The sequence below is a fragment of the Rana temporaria genome, chromosome 3 (genome assembly GCF_905171775.1).
Source record: "Rana temporaria chromosome 3, aRanTem1.1, whole genome shotgun sequence".
Taxonomy (NCBI): domain Eukaryota; kingdom Metazoa; phylum Chordata; class Amphibia; order Anura; family Ranidae; genus Rana; species Rana temporaria.
In genome coordinates this window covers 409,979,364-409,997,221 of record NC_053491.1, presented here as the reverse complement: position 1 = coordinate 409,997,221, position 17,858 = coordinate 409,979,364, and the positions used below count along the sequence as shown (strand labels likewise).

General features: G+C 44.9%; 1 protein-coding gene across 2 annotated transcripts in view; it reads left to right on the top strand.

The window, feature by feature from the left end:
- The window catches only part of LOC120933051 (melanin-concentrating hormone receptor 1-like), a 39,729-nt gene that overhangs the window by 12,277 nt on the left and 9,594 nt on the right, over positions 1-17,858 (top strand). For both annotated transcript variants that reach the window (XM_040346023.1, XM_040346024.1), the window contains exon 3: positions 4,669-5,220. In XM_040346023.1, the coding sequence (XP_040201957.1) occupies positions 4,669-5,220 (552 nt within the window). The remainder of the gene's footprint in view (positions 1-4,668; positions 5,221-17,858) is intronic.

The following is a 17,858-nucleotide window of genomic DNA, read 5'->3' as shown; positions in this document are numbered from 1 at the left end:
TTGACAGTCAGCAGCTCTCTGCTCGGGGAGCTGTGAGAACTGTGCCATCAGTGATGTGCGATCGCTTGGTTCTCAGTGTAGAGGCGCTGGGGGACAAACCCCCCAAACCCATACTTCTCTTTTAAAGGGGTTGGAAACCCTCGTGTTTTTTCACCTTAATGCATCCTAAGCAGTAAGGTGAAAAACTTCTGGTAGTGACCGCCCGCCACCCCCCCCCCAGCCCGCCATTTTATTTACCTGAACCCCGTATTACCCTTGGCAGGGACACGCTTTCCCTCCGGCTCTTGATCGGATAGATTGATAGCAGCGCAGCTATTGGCTCCCGCTGCTGTCAATCAAATCCAATGACGCGGGCGCCGGGGGTGGGATCGAGTCCGGCATTTGTGTCTATGGATGCTAATGCTGGACTCGGGAGGGCGCCCACAAGTTAACCCCCCCGGGAGAGTGCTTCTCCAAGGGGGTTATCTGATGCGGGGAGGAGCCACGGAAGCCGCCAAGGGACCCCAGAAGTCAAGGATCGGGGCCACTCTGTGCAAAATGAGCTGCACAGTGGAGGTAAGTATGACATGTTTGTTATTTAATTTTTTTTAAAGGAAGCTTTACAATCACTTTAAACTGCTTTGGTACATTTACCAGCTAGTCTGCAAAACAACAAAGCAGAGGGTTTTGTTTGCATTCATTTCTATCCATTAGAAAATGTGTGTTTCTACTATGGAGGCTCTCATAAATTGACAAGTGTTAGGACTGCAGAAATATTGGGGTGCCTTGGAGCGGCTCTGCAGCTTACGCATGTCTTTGCAAACATGTGCTAACTAAGCCCCTGTTTTTAATGCAAACTGCAGATAGGATAATTTGGTTGGTAGCAGATTGGCTGGTGAGTTGAGCAAGGAATTTGCTTTGGTTTTGTTTTCTATGGGTAACAATATTTTGTACATTGCTTTGGCTTAAAAAAATATGTAGTCGGGGCCCCTGTATTTTCAATAAAGTACAATTCTCAGGTTGTATTTCGATGCCTAGATACGCCGATTCACGAACGTACGTGCGCCCGTCGCAGTAAAGATACGCCGTTTACGTAAGGCGATTCCCGGCGTAAAGTTAGTCGAAGAAATAGCTGGCCTAGTCAATGTTAAGTATGGCCGTCGTTCCCGCGTTGAAATTTGAAAAATGTACGTCGTTTGCGCAAGTTGTCCGTGAATGGGCTGGACGTAATTTACGTTCACGTCGAAACCAATACGTCCTTGCGGCGTACTTTGGAGCAATGAACACTGGGATATGTACACGGACGGCGCATGCACCGTTCGTAAAAAACTTCAATTACGTTGGGTCACCAAACATTAACATAAAACACGCCCCTCCATCCTCATTTGAATTAGGCGCGCTTACGCCGTCCCCAGTTACGCTACACCGCCGTAAGTTAGGAGGCAAGTGCTTTGTGAATACAGTACTTGCCTCTCTGACTTAAGGCGGCGTAGCGCAAATACGATGCGCTACGCCGCCTTAAAGATGCGCGCCCCTACCTGAATCTAGCTATTAAAGTATAACTAAACCCAAGAGCACAAATATTAATAAATTAAAGCCAATCCTTAGATGTGGTGACTGTATACATTTTCATTTCTCAGGTTAAGAACATTGGGCCAGATTCACAAAAGGGATACGACGGCGTTTCTCCTGATACGCCGTCGTATCCCTGTTTCTATCTATGCGACTGATTCATAGAATCAGTTACGCATAGATATCCCTAAGATCCGACAGGTGTAATAGTTTTATACTGTCGGATCTTAGGATGCAGTACCGCGGCCGCCGCTGGGGGGAGTTTGCGTCGTAAACCAGCGTCGGGTATGTAAATTAGGAGTTACGGCCGATCCATGACGGTTTTTCGCGTTCGCTACGTCGCCGCTAGTATAGTTTCCCGTCGCTAAGTTACACTTTTTTTTTTGTGCCTTAACTTTAGTCATTGCTGTCTAAAGTATGGCCGTCGATCCCGCGTCGAAATTTAAAAATCAACGTCGTTTGCGTAAGCCGTCCGGGAATACGGAAGTACGCTACGCGCGTCGCCGTTCAAAAAAATGACGTCACGGCGCGCAAAGCACGGCGGGAGTTAGGAAATGGAGCATGCGCAGTAGGTCCGGCGCGGGAGCGCGCCTAATTTAAATGGCACACGCCCATTTGAATTGGCCCGCCTTGTGCCGTAGGCCGCGGCCGTAGGTTTTCATCGCAAGTGCTTGGTGAATCAGGCACTTGCGATGAAAAATTGCGGCGGTGTAACTTATCTAGGATAAGTTACGCCGCCGCGATTCTTCGTGAATCTGGCCCATTGTTAGCAAGTACAGAAAATACGTGTTGACCTTGCTGGACATGCAGCATCCTTGTCATTTCCTGTGAAATGAACTGGAAGCAAACTACTAATTCTATCATCACAAAACAAAGATTTCCCAGCACACTTACGCAAATTTATGCGCAAGCCGCAGTGTCTACATCAAGCCTCCTTTGTGTACTGCGGTCTTAACTCTATAATTATCAGAGTCTCCCAATTTGGAGCACTTATAGCAATGGCTAGATTAAGGGCAAGTTTGCCTTGAGGAAGCCCAGCCCACGTTAAAGGCACAGGGATGCAGGGGGGCCCAGCAATAGCACACCGAGTGCAATGGAGATCAACAAAGACAAAAGTTTGAAATTCAGGGACAGGAAGTATGTACAAAAAGTAGCAACCACCCAACCTACAACTAGCCTTTGCAGTAATGTGCACATGCAAGGGCAACACACATCATAAACAAAGATTTCCCAGCACATTTACCAGCTAGCCTGCATAACAACCAAACTGACCCTGTCTAACAATTCACGTTAAAACTGAGTAGTTTGTTTGCACACATTTGCAAATATACACGTAAGCCACAGTGCCTATGTCAAAGCTCCTCTGTGTACTGCTGTCCTAACCGTATCATTTTCAGCATCACCCAAGTTGTAGCACTTATAGCAGTAAATAGATTAAGAGCAGGTTTACCTGTGTTTAATCAGATTTGGCAACCCGTCAGATTCTTTAACGGAAGTGACATTCCATTGCTGCCATCTTGCTATACCCCGCAGTCATCCACAGTAAGGATACCGTGAGAAGGAGGCAAGCAGACATCTTGTTACACCCACCGGAGTTTTGCATTTTCTGTTCTGTCAGATTAGCAAACCTGTGAGATCAGCAGGCTTGCCGATGCTTTTAAAATTCAACATACAAATTGTCAGATGGATTTAAAAATATTGAATTTCACTATATAGGCTCCGTTTACTGTTAAAAATAATTTGAAATGCAAGACTCCCGTGGGTGTAACAAGATTATTCTCACTGTATCCTTACTGTGGACGAGGGCAGAATGTAGCAAGATGGCGGCAACGGAACATCACTTCCGTTACAAAATCTGACGGGTCGCCTAATCTGACAAAACACTGCAGGTAGTCCAAGTTTAATGGAGCTCAACATAGACAGACAAGTTTGAAATTCAGGGACAAGAGGTATGTTATTTGTAGGATTATCAAAAAACTATAGGAAAAGTAACAAAAAAAATGACCGTATTTATCGGCGTATAACACGCACAGGCGTATAACACGCACCCTAACTTTAAGAGGGAAGTTTCAGGAAAAAAACTTTCCACAGCCCCCTGCGTATAACACGCAGGCACAGTTTACCCTTTATTTTCAGGGTAAAAAAGTGAGTTTTATACGCCAATAAATACAGTAAATAAAACTAATGCAGGCACTTCATCAATAGACTGGTAAGCTACAATCTGGTAAATTTGTTCTCGGGTGTAGATATGCAGTCATTGTTTTTGAGCTTTAAATTAATGCTGAACCACAATTTAAAGTGGAATTCCACCCATAAATATAACATTACATCAGTAGTTTTAAAAAAATGTCATTAGTCCTTTAAGAATTTTTTTTTTTTTTTAGATGCCTTCAAAGTGTTGTTGCTAGGCAGAATAGTTAATCTTCCCACTTCCTGCACCTAGGTGCTTAAGCTTCCTAACCTACACCGCACAGACTCCTGGGAATGTAGTGGGTGTAACTTTCCAGGAGTCTGTGCACTCCCCAGTCTCGAAGAATCATGTGACTTGGACAGTACAGGTGCTGAAACCTGATCTGAAACCTAATACACTGCTTGTGCAGCACTGAGCATGTGCGAGATCTGCAAGGCTGACATCCAGGAAGTCATAAAGTCTAGCTTCATGATGCCCACACTTAAGATGGCCCCAGTCAATTTCTATTTTATAAAGTGTCTAAATGCTGTAACAACCTAACAAAACGGACCTTAGTTTACAGACTAACTTTACTAGAATACATTAAGCTTGTGTATTACAGGGGTATTTATATATAAAAAGTGAAATTGTGGCCAGAACTCCGCTTTAATCATCTTTTCATGTGGTATTATCCTCTTATCTCTGTAAGTTATTTTTCTTTACTTGAATTGACCTAAAAAATTGCCTAATAATTGTGTGTGTTAGTACATTTTTGACACCTATTTTTAAGGGAAAGGAGAAAATTAAATCCAGGGAGTATTATTTTTAATAAGTGCCCATCAAGTATAAAAACATTAGTGGAAAATTAATGCGTAATTGTATGAGAATGTGAACCAATAAGATTAAATATTCATAACAGAATTGTTTTTTTTCTGGTCTCTTGGCAGATACGTGGCAGTGGTGCACTCAGCCACCATGGGCCAGCGACGGAGTGTACGCTGTACGTGGATAGTTACTGGCTGTGTTTGGCTATGCTCACTTCTCCTCAGCACACCGGCCCTCCTCTACTCTGGGGTGCAATGGGGAGATGGAGTGGCTCTGTGCGTTCTGGATCTTCCTGGAGCTCCTCCATCGCTATATTGGTACACATTAATGCACAGTCTCTTGACTTTCCTCTTGCCATTGTCGGTCATTGTAGTATTGTATTCCCTCACCCTTCATCATCTTTCTAGAGTTATGAGGAGAGTTCAAAGGGCTCCATCTCAGCGCAGCCGCAGAGTCACCAAGATGGCTCTGGCTATTGTTGCTGCATTCCTATTTTGTTGGGCTCCTTTCCATGCAGTGCAGCTTGTCAATCTTTTCTCCAGTGGGCCTCCTTCAATATCTACTTTCTACCTCAATCAAGCTGCTATTTGCCTGGGCTATGCTCACAGCTGTGTCAGCCCTTTGCTGGTCATCTGCTGCACTGAGGGCTTTCGGGAGAGGTTGCCTCATGCCCGGTGAGTATGATTATAAATTTGCATTTGTACCCCCACCAATCATATACTGTACATTACATAGTAAAGCTGATCTATTATTATGTTTGTAAAATATTAAATGTAACTTTAAATTAAATCTAAAAAATACTATTAACGGTATAAAAACATAAGGCAGTCTTTAAATGCATTCAAATCTGTGATGGCTCCTATGCTGACCCTGGCATACCTTCGTTGGATCATTTACCCACAACATGTATGCATAAAAGGACATCTGTCATTTCTCAAATTTTCCTGACCTGCATACTTGTTCTGGGATGTCAGTGATTCAAAAAGTGCCCAGGTCCAGCATTCAGAATAAGAGTAATAATTGCTTATTTTTTTTGTGATCCGATCCTCCTGTAAGTCGCAACAGTAGACAAACACTGTGGTGTTGATTTACTAAACCTGGAGAGTGCAAAATCTGGTGCAGCTCTGTAAAGAAACCAATCAGCTTCTAGGTTTTTCTGTCAAAACAAGATTGAACATGCTGAAGTTAGAAGCTGACTGGCTACCATGCACAGCTGCACCAGATTTTACATTGTTCAGTTTGAGTAAATCAACCCCAATGTGCTTAAGCTGAAAACACAATAAACAATTCTAATTGAGGAGAAATGGTTATGCTTTAAGAGAATATTAAATAAGAGCATTAGCCACTGCATCCCAATGGGAAATACATTTAAAATAGATAATAAAAGTCCTGGGTGGCTTAACTCCCAACATAAAAATGCATATAAAAGCAAAGGAGAAGGCCTTCAAAAAATACAAGGCTGAGGGATCATCATCAGCATTCCAACTTTACAAAGAATGCAACAAGAAATGTAAGGGTGCAATCAGGAAGGCTAAGATAGAACACGAAGGGCACATAGGTGAAAAGAGTAAGAAAAATCCCAAGAAATTCTTCAAGTACATAAATAGTAAGAAAGGGAGGTCAGATCATATTGTCCCATAAAGAATGATGAAGGGAATTTGGTTACTAAGGATGGAAAGATGGCAAAGGTATTGAATTTATTCTTCTCAGTATTCACGAGGGGAATCGGGGGGCTTCAGTAACCAAAGCTGCAATGTTTATCCTCATGACATGTAACAGGAAGCACCCTCATGGCGAACAGAGGACAGAATTAAAAATAGACTTGAAAAACGTAACATTAATAAGTCACTGGGACCGGGCTTACACAAGAGGGTTCAGTCAAGTAATTGCCAGACCATTGGGCCAAATTCTCAAAAATCGTGCGTAACTTAACTTTAGGGAGTTAAGTTACACTGCCGCAATTTTCCGAAATTAAGTACCGATTCTCAAAGCACTTACCCGGAAAATTGCGGCAGCGCAACTTAACTCCGTCCATCGCAAGGCGTTCCTAGTTTAAATGGGCGATTCCCATTTAAATTAGGCGCGCTCCCGCGCCGGACGTACTGCGCATGCGTGTGACGTCATTTTTCCCGACGGGCAGCGCGCAAACGTAATTTACGCCGGGCTTTGTGGATCGCGACGGGACAATAAAGTTGCGTCGGGAAAAAAAAAATACGCGCCGGGAAAAAAAATTCAAATTTAAAAAAAAATCGCGGCGATCGAAAAAAAGGTCTGATTTTACATGGTGTACTAAATTTACACATTGTAAAACCAGACCTAGTTTTGCGCAAGCAAATCGTAACTTACGCAGAAACCACAATGCTTAAAAGCTTTGTGGATCTGCTTAAGTCCTCATTTGCATACGCAAAGCGGCATTTCAATGAGAAATGCCCCCAGCGGCGGATGCGGTACTGCATCCTAAGATCTGACAGTGTAAGTGTCTTACAGATGTCAGATCTTCTGCCTAACTTTGGAAAAATCCTTTTGAGGATCGTTTCCAAAGTTAGGCACAGGGATACGCAGGCTGAACAGCAGTTCCGCCTGCGTATCTCCTTTGAAGATTTGGCCCATTGGGCCAAATTCTCAAAAAGTCTGCGTAACTTAAATTTCAGCAGTTAAGTTACACTGACTTAAAATTTCTACCTAAGTGCCCGATCGTCAAAGCACTTAGGTAGAAATTTCAGGCCGTGTAACTTAAGTGCCGCCGTCGTAAGGCGGTCCTCCTCTCCTGGGGGCGTTTTAAATTTAAATGAGGCGCGCTCCCGCGCCGGCCGTACAGCGCATGCGTGTGACGTAATTTTCCCGACGTGCAGCGCGCGAACGTAATTAACGCCGGGCGGCTTTGAGAATTTCGACGGGACACTAAAGTTGCGACGGGTGAAAAAAAAAGACGCGCCGGGAAAACAAATAATTTAAAAAAAAAATGACAGCGTCGCTCAGCATGCATTCCTGAGAGGGAGAACTCCATGCCAATTTTCAAAGAAAAAAACGGCATGGGTTCCCCCCCCAGGAGCATACCAGGCCCTTAGGTCTGGTATGGGTTGTAAGGAGACCCCCCCCACGCCGAAAAATTGACGTAGGGGGTCCCCCTACAATCCATACCAGACCCGTATCCAAAGCACGCTACCCCGGCCGGTCAGGAATGGGAGTGGGGACGAGCGAGCGTCCCCCCCCCTCCTGAGCCGTGCCAGGCCGCATGCCCTCAACATGGGGGGGTTGGGTGCTCTGGGGCAGGGGGGCGCACTGCGGGCCCCCCCACCCCAGAGCACCCTGTCCCCATGTCGATGAGGACAGGACCTCTTCCCGACAACCCTTGCCATTGGTTGTCGGGGTCTGCGGGCGGGGGCTTATCGGAATCTGGGAGTCCCCTTTAATAAGGGGGCCCCCAGATACCGGCCCCCCACCCTAAGTGAATGGATATGGGGTACATCGTACCCCTATCCATTCACCTGGAGGCAAAAAGTAAAAGTTAGTAAACACACAACACAAGGCTTTTTAAAATAATTTATTATTCTGCTCCGGATGCCCCCCCTGTCTTCGTTATTAGCTCAATTACCAGGGGGGGCTTCTTCTTCCACTCTCCGGGGGTCTTCTCCGCTCTCCGGGGGGGGTTTCTTCTTCCGCTCTCCGGGGGGGGCTTCTCCGGACTCCGGGGGGCTTCTTCCATCTTCTCCCCTCTTCCGCTGTTGACTCGGCGAACCCCGGTTCTTCTGCAGCTCTCCGGTGCCTTCTTCTTCAGCGCTGGCTGCCTGCTATGTTTGTGTGTTAGCTCAATTAGTAACAGGCAGCCGGCGCGGTCTTCTGTGACGTCAGGGTCTTCTGTTCTTCTCTCTTCCGATGTTGACTCGTCGCCTGTTGTCGCTGTAATGATGGAAGCGCGCCTTGCATCCCATTTATATAGGCATCACCGTCCCATCATGCTCTGGTAGGTACCCACGTGGTGGGTGCACGTGGGTAGGCACCCACCACATGGGTACCTGCCGGAGCATGATGGGACGGTGATGCCTATATAAATGGGATGCAAGGCGCGCTTCCATCATTACAGCGACAACAGGCGACGAGTCAACATCGGAAGAGAGAAGAACAGAAGACCCTGACGTCACAGAAGACCGCGCCGGCTGCCTGTTACTAATTGAGCTAACACACAAACATAGCAGGCAGCCAGCGCTGAAGAAGAAGGCACCGGAGAGCTGCAGAAGAACCGGGGTTCGCCGAGTCAACAGCGGAAGAGGGGAGAAGATGGAAGAAGCCCCCCGGAGTCCGGAGAAGCCCCCCCCGGAGAGCGGAAGAAGAAACCCCCCCCGGAGAGCGGAGAAGACCCCCGGAGAGTGGAAGAAGAAGCCCCCCCTGGTAATTGAGCTAATAACGAAGACAGGGGGGGCATCCGGAGCAGAATAATAAATTATTTTAAAAAGCCTTGTGTTGTGTGTTTACTAACTTTTACTTTTTGCCTCCAGGTGAATGGATAGGGGTACGATGTACCTCATATCCATTCACTTAGGGTGGGGGGCCGGTATCTGGGGGCCCCCTTATTAAAGGGGACTCCCAGATTCCGATAAGCCCCCGCCCGCAGACCCCGACAACCAATGGCAAGGGTTGTCGGGAAGAGGTCCTGTCCTCATCGACATGGGGACAGGGTGCTCTGGGGTGGGGGGGCCCGCAGTGCGCCCCCCTGCCCCAGAGCACCCAACCCCCCCATGTTGAGGGCATGCGGCCTGGCACAGCTCAGGAGGGGGGGGGACGCTCGCTCGTCCCCACTCCCATTCCTGACCGGCCGGGTAGCGTGCTTTGGATACGGGTCTGGTATGGATTGTAGGGGGACCCCCTACGTCAATTTTTCGGCGTGGGGGGGTCTCCTTACAACCCATACCAGACCTAAGGGCCTGGTATGCTCCTGGGGGGGAACCCATGCCGGTTTTGAATTTAAAAATTGCCGTGGAGTTCTCCCTCAGGAATGCATACCAAATGCCGTCGCTGGAACGGGCCTTTACAATGTGTGACTAACTTTCCACATTATAAAACCAGCCCTAGTTTTGCGCAGGCAAATTCGGAACTTACGCAGAAATCACAGTGCTAAAATGCTTTGAAAATCTGCTTAAGTCCTCATTTGCATACGCAAAGCTGCATTTCAATGAGAAATGCCCCCAGTGGCGGATGCGGTACTGCATCCTAAAATCTGACCGTGTAAGTGTCTTACACATGTCAGATTTTCTGCCTAACTTTGGAAAAAGCCTTTTGAGAATCGTTTCCAAAGTTAGGCACAGGGATACGCAGGCTGAACAGCAGTTAAGTCTGCGTATCTCTTTTGAGAATCAGGCCCATTGTTCCTAATTTTTACGAACAGTCTACTGACTGGAATGGTACCAGCTGATTGGAAAAAAGCCAATGTAGCACCAATATTTAAAAAAGGGCCAAGATACATCCCTGGAAATTACAGACCAGTTAGCCTAACATCAATTGTATGCAAGCTCTTGGAGGGGATGATAAGGGACTATATACAAGATTTTAGCAATGACAACTGTATTATTAGCAGTAATCAGCATGGATTCATGAAGAATCATTCTTGCCAAACTAATCTATTACCCTTCTATGAGGAGGTGAGCTGCCATCTAGCTAAAAGACGGCCCGTAGAAGTGGTGTATCTGGATTTTGCAAAAGCATTTGACACAGTTCCCCATAACTGTACAAAGTAAGGTCAGTTGACACCACAGGGTGAGTACAAAACTGGCTTCAGAGGCGAATTCAGAGGGTAGTGATAAATGGGGAGTACTAGGAATGGGCAGGGGTGGAAAGAGGGGTCCCCCAGGGTTCTGTCCTGGGACCAATCCTTTTTAATTTATTCATAAACAACCTGGAGGATGGGATAAATCAATCTCTGTATTTGTGGACGATACTAAGTTAATATATGTGATTGTCACCGGCGCAAAAAAAGGTTATATTATATTGACCTGATATTGTGTAAACTAAATTAAAAAAATGGAAGGGGTAGTGGCGCTGTCTAGAATAGAGGCTGAATGTACCAATGAGGTACGGATGTGACTTGTATGTGATCAAACTAAGTGAAAAGAATACAAGTACCTGAGTGTGATAATATGTGATGGCCTAATTGGCATATAATATACACTCTGAAAGTTGTACAACAAATGTGCAAAAAAATGGCTAAGAGCCGCAAAGGTGGTCACTCAGTGTGTGAACTGTAAGTTAAGTGATGCCACAAAATTACAAACTTAGATATATCAGATAAACCGTGATCATTAATCAGTGATAAATGAAATCAAAAAATATATATGTACCGGCGTGGTGGTGAATACCAATAAGTATGTAACTTAGCAATAAATGCAGTGAGGCTATAACAAAATAAAAATAAGAGTAGATAGATGCATAAGTCCAATGATTAAATATAGCAGCCACACTATACAGTCCACGTAATGTCAAAAAATAAAAATAAAAATAAAAATATTAATATTAATGAAAATAAACATAACTTAAAAAGAATATATGTTTAGATAAGTGTCCGTGAGCTGGTGCACCCACGAAGGGTGATAAATCACAAAAAATGCAGTGGTGGATTCGCACAGTGCTCCGGTGCTCCCCTCCTGGGTCCCTACTCACCAAAGGCACTCACCCCTGCAGGGGTAAAGTGCAAGTAGAATGGATCTCCAGCAGCTGCGATATCGTTCTTCCTGGGTCCTATGGATGCACAGATGTCCTGGCCTGGATGGCTCTGCTTCTTTTTTATTAATTCCGGGATTCCTCCAATGAAAAAAAAGCCAATGTAGCACCAATATTTAAAAAAGGGCCAAGATACATCCCTGGAAATTACAGACCAGTTAGCCTAACATCAATTGTATGCAAGCTCTTGGAGGGGATGATAAGGGACTATATACAAGATTTTAGCAATGACAACTGTATTATTAGCAGTAATCAGCATGGATTCATGAAGAATCATTCTTGCCAAACTAATCTATTACCCTTCTATGAGGAGGTGAGCTGCCATCTAGCTAAAAGACGGCCCGTAGAAGTGGTGTATCTGGATTTTGCAAAAGCATTTGACACAGTTCCCCATAACTGTACAAAGTAAGGTCAGTTGACACCACAGGGTGAGTACAAAACTGGCTTCAGAGGCGAATTCAGAGGGTAGTGATAAATGGGGAGTACTAGGAATGGGCAGGGGTGGAAAGAGGGGTCCCCCAGGGTTCTGTCCTGGGACCAATCCTTTTTAATTTATTCATAAACAACCTGGAGGATGGGATAAATCAATCTCTGTATTTGTGGACGATACTAAGTTAATATATGTGATTGTCACCGGCGCAAAAAAAGGTTATATTATATTGACCTGATATTGTGTAAACCTCCAAAAAGGTTTATGAGTGAAAGCAGAAGAATGTGGTTACTGCGCTGGTCTAAATACGCGATGACACAAAATGGTAAATTAAATCTAATACAATAAAGTGCTGAATCCAGTGCAGTTATATGCGTGATAAAACACAATAAATAACTATACAAATAAATAAATAAGTAAATAAATTGCAATATCCAGCTGTCACAAGCGTGTACTATTGCGTAGTGCTAAGTGCAACTACTGTGCCACCAAACAAGATTTAAATAAGTAAATAAATAACAATAAAAAATCTCACAAGCATGTGACTAAATAAATATCAAAATTTCATTCTATTAAACATATGAGATATATACGTGATACTGTGTGCAACTAGTTTACCAACAAACAGATCTGAATTAATATAAATATAAATATGGATATAAAGTGCAAAGTCATAACATATGTGCAAAAATCTTTTTAAAGCGGTTCTCCACCCTAAAGTGGAGTCCCGCTGATCGGAACCCTCCCCCCCTCCGGTGTCACATTTGACACCTTTCAGGGGGGAGGGGGGTGCAGACACCTGTCTAAAGACAGGTATTTGCACCCACTTCCGGCCACACGCTACGGGCGAAAGACGGGCATTCCGTCACATCCCGTCTGTCGCCCGTTGTGTGCTGGGAACACTCGGCTCCCAGCACACAGCGTGTGAGCCAATCGGCGGGCGCAACGCGACTCGCGCATGCGCCGTAGGGAACCGGGCAGTGAAGCCGCAGCGCTTCACTTCCTGGTTCCCTCAGCGTGGATGGCGGGGGGAGCAGCAGAGTGACGAGCGATCGCTCGTGCTCTGCTGCGATCGGCGCTGGACTCCAGGACAGGTAAGTGTCCTAATATTAAAAGTCAGCAGCTGCAGTATTTGTAGCTGCTGGCTTTTAATATTTTGTTCCCATGGCACATCCGCTTTAAAGTTCATGTGCCTGCATAACACAACTCCAAGATTGCCTGGAAAACCAGCAACTTGTCAGTTTGGAATCCAGTAAAGGGAAAAAGTTTTTATGTGGTAATTTGTCCTGGAGTTATATCTCATACATCTAGGGTGCAGCTATCGGGTGGAAGAGATAGCTGCACCCTAGCTGTATGAGATATAACTCCAGGACAAATTACCACATAAAAACTTTTTCCAGATACTAAGTTAAGCAGGGCAATAACTTCGCAGGATGTGGAAACCTTGCAACAAGATCTTAACAAATTAATGGGGTGGGCAACTATATGGCAAATGAGGTTCAATGTAGAAAAATTTAAAATAATGCATTTGGGTGGCAAAAATATGAATGCAATCTACTCACTGGGGGGAAAACCTCTGGGGGAATTTAGGATGGAAAAGGACCTGGGGGTCTTAATAGATGACAGGCTCAGCAATGACATGCAATTCCAAGCTGCTGCAAGCATAGCAAACAGAATATTGACATGCATTAAAAAGGGGATTAACTTCAGAGACAAAACGATAATTATCCCACTCTACAAGACTCTGGTCCGGCCGCACCTGGAGTATGCTGTCCAGTTCTGGGCACCAGTCCTCAAGAAGGATGTGCTGGAACTGGAGAGAGTCCAGAGAAGGGCAACAAAACTAATAAAGGGTCTGGAGGACATTAGTTATGAGGAAAGGTTAAGATCACTGAACTTGTCCTCTCTGGAGAAGAGATACTTGAGAGGGGATATTATATCAATGTACAAATACCGTACTGGTGACCCCACAATAGGGATAAAACGTTTCCGCATAAGGGAATTTAATAAGACACGCGGCCATTCACTAAAATTAGAAGAAAATCGGTTTAACCTTAAACTGCGTAGAGCAGGCATGTCCAAAGTCCGGCCCGCGGGCCAATTGCGGCCCCCGTTCCAGTTTAATGTGGCCCCCCTGGTAATTTGGATATATATCTTTTGTGGCCCCCAGGGCCACAAAAGATATATATTGTATTTATCGGCGCTGCCTCGGAGGGGACAAGGAGGGGTGAATGAGTGCTGTCAAATTACATACAGGAGAATCTCCTGTTTAATCGGTGGCATCTGTAATAGGAAGTCCCGTCTCCTGAGCTGCCATTGGACGACTCCTCTGTCTATCATGTATTAAAGAGGCTGTTGTGTAAACAGGAGATTCTCCTGTATGTAATCTGTTGGTGCTCGTCCCGCCCTGCCCCATCCCCTCCGAGGCTGCAGATGGGCATCGATCAGGCTGCATTTATGGCAATGGCGAGGCTGCAGATGGGTACTGATTAGGTTGCATTGATGGGCACTGACCCTTATTTTGCTCCACAGTTCTTTATTTATTTTTTTTCTGAAACTTCCCTCCTAAAGTTAAGGTGAGTGTTATATGCCGATAAATACGGTATATCCAAATAACACGCCTGAGCTCATCTCATCACCACACACGGTCACAAAGGCAAGAGAATTCTTGTTGCATAGTGTATTATGGCTCAGGCGTACACACTTAGACCACATTTTAATGGTTCAAAGAATGTCTGGCCAAATGGTCGGCCCTCACGCATGTTCACTTCAACAAATCTGTCCGCTTTGAAAAATGTTTGGACACCCAATGGCGTAGAGGGTTCTTCACTGTTATGCCCTGTACACACGGTCGGTTCGTCTGATGAAAACGGACCGTTTTCATTGGACGAACCGATCGTGTGTGGGCCCCATCAGTTTTTTTCCCATCGGTGAAAAAAAAAAGAACCTGTTTTAAAATTTTCGTATGGTTAAAAAACCAATAGAAAAAAATGATCGTCTGTGGGGAAAGCCATCGGTCAAAAATTCACGCATGCTCAGAATCAAGTCGACTCATGCTCGGAAGCATTGAACTTCATTTTTCTCTGCACGTCATTGTGTTTTACGTCACCGCGTTGGACACGATCGGATTTTTAACCGATGGTGTGTAGGCAAGACTGATATAAGTCAGCTTCATGGGATATCTAATGAAAAAAATCCATCGGTTTGTTTTCATCAGACAAACCGATTATGTGTACAGGGCATAAGAGTGGTAAGGATGTGGAATTCCCTTTCACAGGCAGTGGTTTCAGCAGGGAGCATCGATAATTTCAAAGAACTATTACATAAGCACCTGAATGACCACAACATACAGGCATATACAATGTAATACTGACATTGAATCACACACATAGGTTGGACTTGATGGACTTGTGCCCTTTTTCAACCTCACCTACTATGTAATAATATAACTTTAAAGCACTGATGATATAGTTACATATTTATTTCTATGTAACTATGTAATTTTCCATGTCTTGATTGAACACACCCATTAAAGCAGTAAAATACCGCTGAAGAAAAGAAAAAACCTGCAAGATAATCGCAACGCATACCAGCAGATCATGAAATACTTACCTTAGAACGAAGCTCCTGCAGCCTGACCCGACCCCACATGCCGTGCAGTACCATCACATGTCGTACAGAGTCATCACATGGTGTACAGAGTCATTAAATGTTGTACAGTGTTATTACATGTTGTACAGAGCCATCACATGCCGTAGAGAGCCACCACATGCCGCATAGAGTCATCACATGCCGCACAGTGTCATTAAATGTTGTACAGTGTCATTACATGTTGTACAGAGCCATCACATGCCGTACAGCGCCACCACATGCCGCATAGAGTCATCACATGCCGCACAGTGTCATTAAATGTTGTACAAAGACATCACATGCTGTACAGTGTCACCACATGCAGTACATCGCCGTCACATGCCGTACAGAGCTATCACATGCCGTACAGAGTCAGTATATGCCATACAGTGCCATCGCTTGCCGTACAGTGTTATTACATGTTGTACAGAGCCATCACATGCCGTACATTGCCCCCACAATCCCTTCAGAGCTACCACATGCCGTACAGTGTCACCACATGTACAACATGTAATGACACTGTATCGCATGTGATGGCACTGTACGGCATGTGATAGCACTATACGGCATGTGATGGCACTGTGCGGCATGTAATGACATTGTACGGCATGTGATGACACCGTATGGCATGTGATGACTCAGTATGGCATGTAATGACACTGTATGGCATGTGACAGCTCTGTATGGCATGTGATGGCACTGTATGGCATGTGATCCTGTAATACTCTATTTACAATGAAGGAAACATTATTGTTGTAGGGGTACTAGGTAATACACAAATTATGAGGGAGTAAAGCTCTGTCCATGTCTGAGGAGCTCTGTGCTTCAGTATGAAAATACAAGTAGATGTGAATGGAAGGTTTCATTGTCTCATATAAAAATCCAGATAGTCAATAAAAGGATTCATTCACAATGTTAGCTCTGATTTTATTTCAATTTACTATACCAGTAATGCATGAAATGCCTGTGTGCTGTCACATCCATATGTGTATTCTGCTTTACTAATATATTGTTTTCACTCTGGTAGATAGTAATATGTAGAGGAGATTTAACATACACAGCACTATCAGTGACTTCTCCTACCTTAGTCACTGAAGTGCTCATATCTCTGCCAATTCTTCTGACCATCGGAAGAGGCTGCAGAGGAGGGTGGAGGGAGAGGAGAGGAGGTAGAAGGAAGAGGCGAGCAGCTACGCTCTGTGAAGTCTCGGGAACGAGCAGAGTGCCGACATCAATCAAGCAAGATGACAGAGCCAGACCATTGTCAGTATGACGCTGTATGAAAGTCCGTAGACCCTCCCACAGGTATTTAGCTCGAATGGGGGCACTTTTGAGAGGGCTGGAAAGATTTTTAGATATCAGCAGCTCGCATAGAAAAAATGTAAGCAAAAAAAAAATGATACGCTCATATGCATAATTACTAAACCGCATGTTTTTTTTTTTCCAATTCACTGTACCTTAGTTATCCTTTATGTTACTGGCCGCTTCCTGTATATGGATTCATCGGGTAGTGTGCGGGTATTCCGTCACTTCCTCGATGTCGCAATGTCTCCTGGGAGCTTTTGTCATTGTTCCCAGGAGACATTGCGGAGGTCTGCCGCGAGTTATCATGGGATTTAGAAAGAAGCAAGTTCTTTCTAAATCCCACGATAGCTCGCAGGAGACCTCCGCAATGTCTCCTGGGAACAATGACAAAAGCTCCCAGGAGACATTGTGGCATCGAGGAAGTGACGGAATACCCGCACACTACGCAATGAATCCACATACAGGAAGCGGCCAGTAACATAAAGGATTACTAAGGTTCGCCTGCCCCTGACAGTGACTCGAGCTGGGCATCGCCGCTTAGTGAAGGATTGGCTCGGGTGACTCGGCTGCTCTCGGCTGCTCTAGTCCTGCAAAGGGAACTGAGTTCCTGCTGTGAAAAAAGTGCAGGAACTCCGTTCCCACGCGTTCCCGCAGGACTTGAGCCCTGCTTAGAACTCCTATACATTTAATCTTATTCATAGCTTCACAAACATGCTACCCTTATATTAATAATATATATGCTAATATATATCAATGAGTGCAATCAAACAATATCCAATGAATATATGTATGATAATTGTAAAAATACATTTATAAAATATATGTAAAACTATTCAATTAAGTAGGCACATAGGGCCAGATCCTCAAAAGGGATACGCAGGCGTATCTGCTGATACGCCGTCGTATCCCTGTTTCTAACTATGCGGCTGATTCAGAGAATCAGTTACGCATAGATTTTCCTAAGATCCGGCAGGTGTAATAGTTTTAAACTGTCGGATCTTAGGATGCAGTACCTCGGCCGCCGCTGGGGGCATTTCTCGTCGAAATTCCGCGTCGGGTATGCAAATTAGCACTTACGGAGATCCACAAAGCGGTTTTCCCTTCATCAGATCTCACCCGATCCGCCATGGACGGATGGGGACGTATCGCTATCTGTCCGATTTTCGCAGATCGGATCGGAATTCCGCTGGGATTTTGATCTCATGGTTAGTACAACCATGAGATCAAAATCCGCCA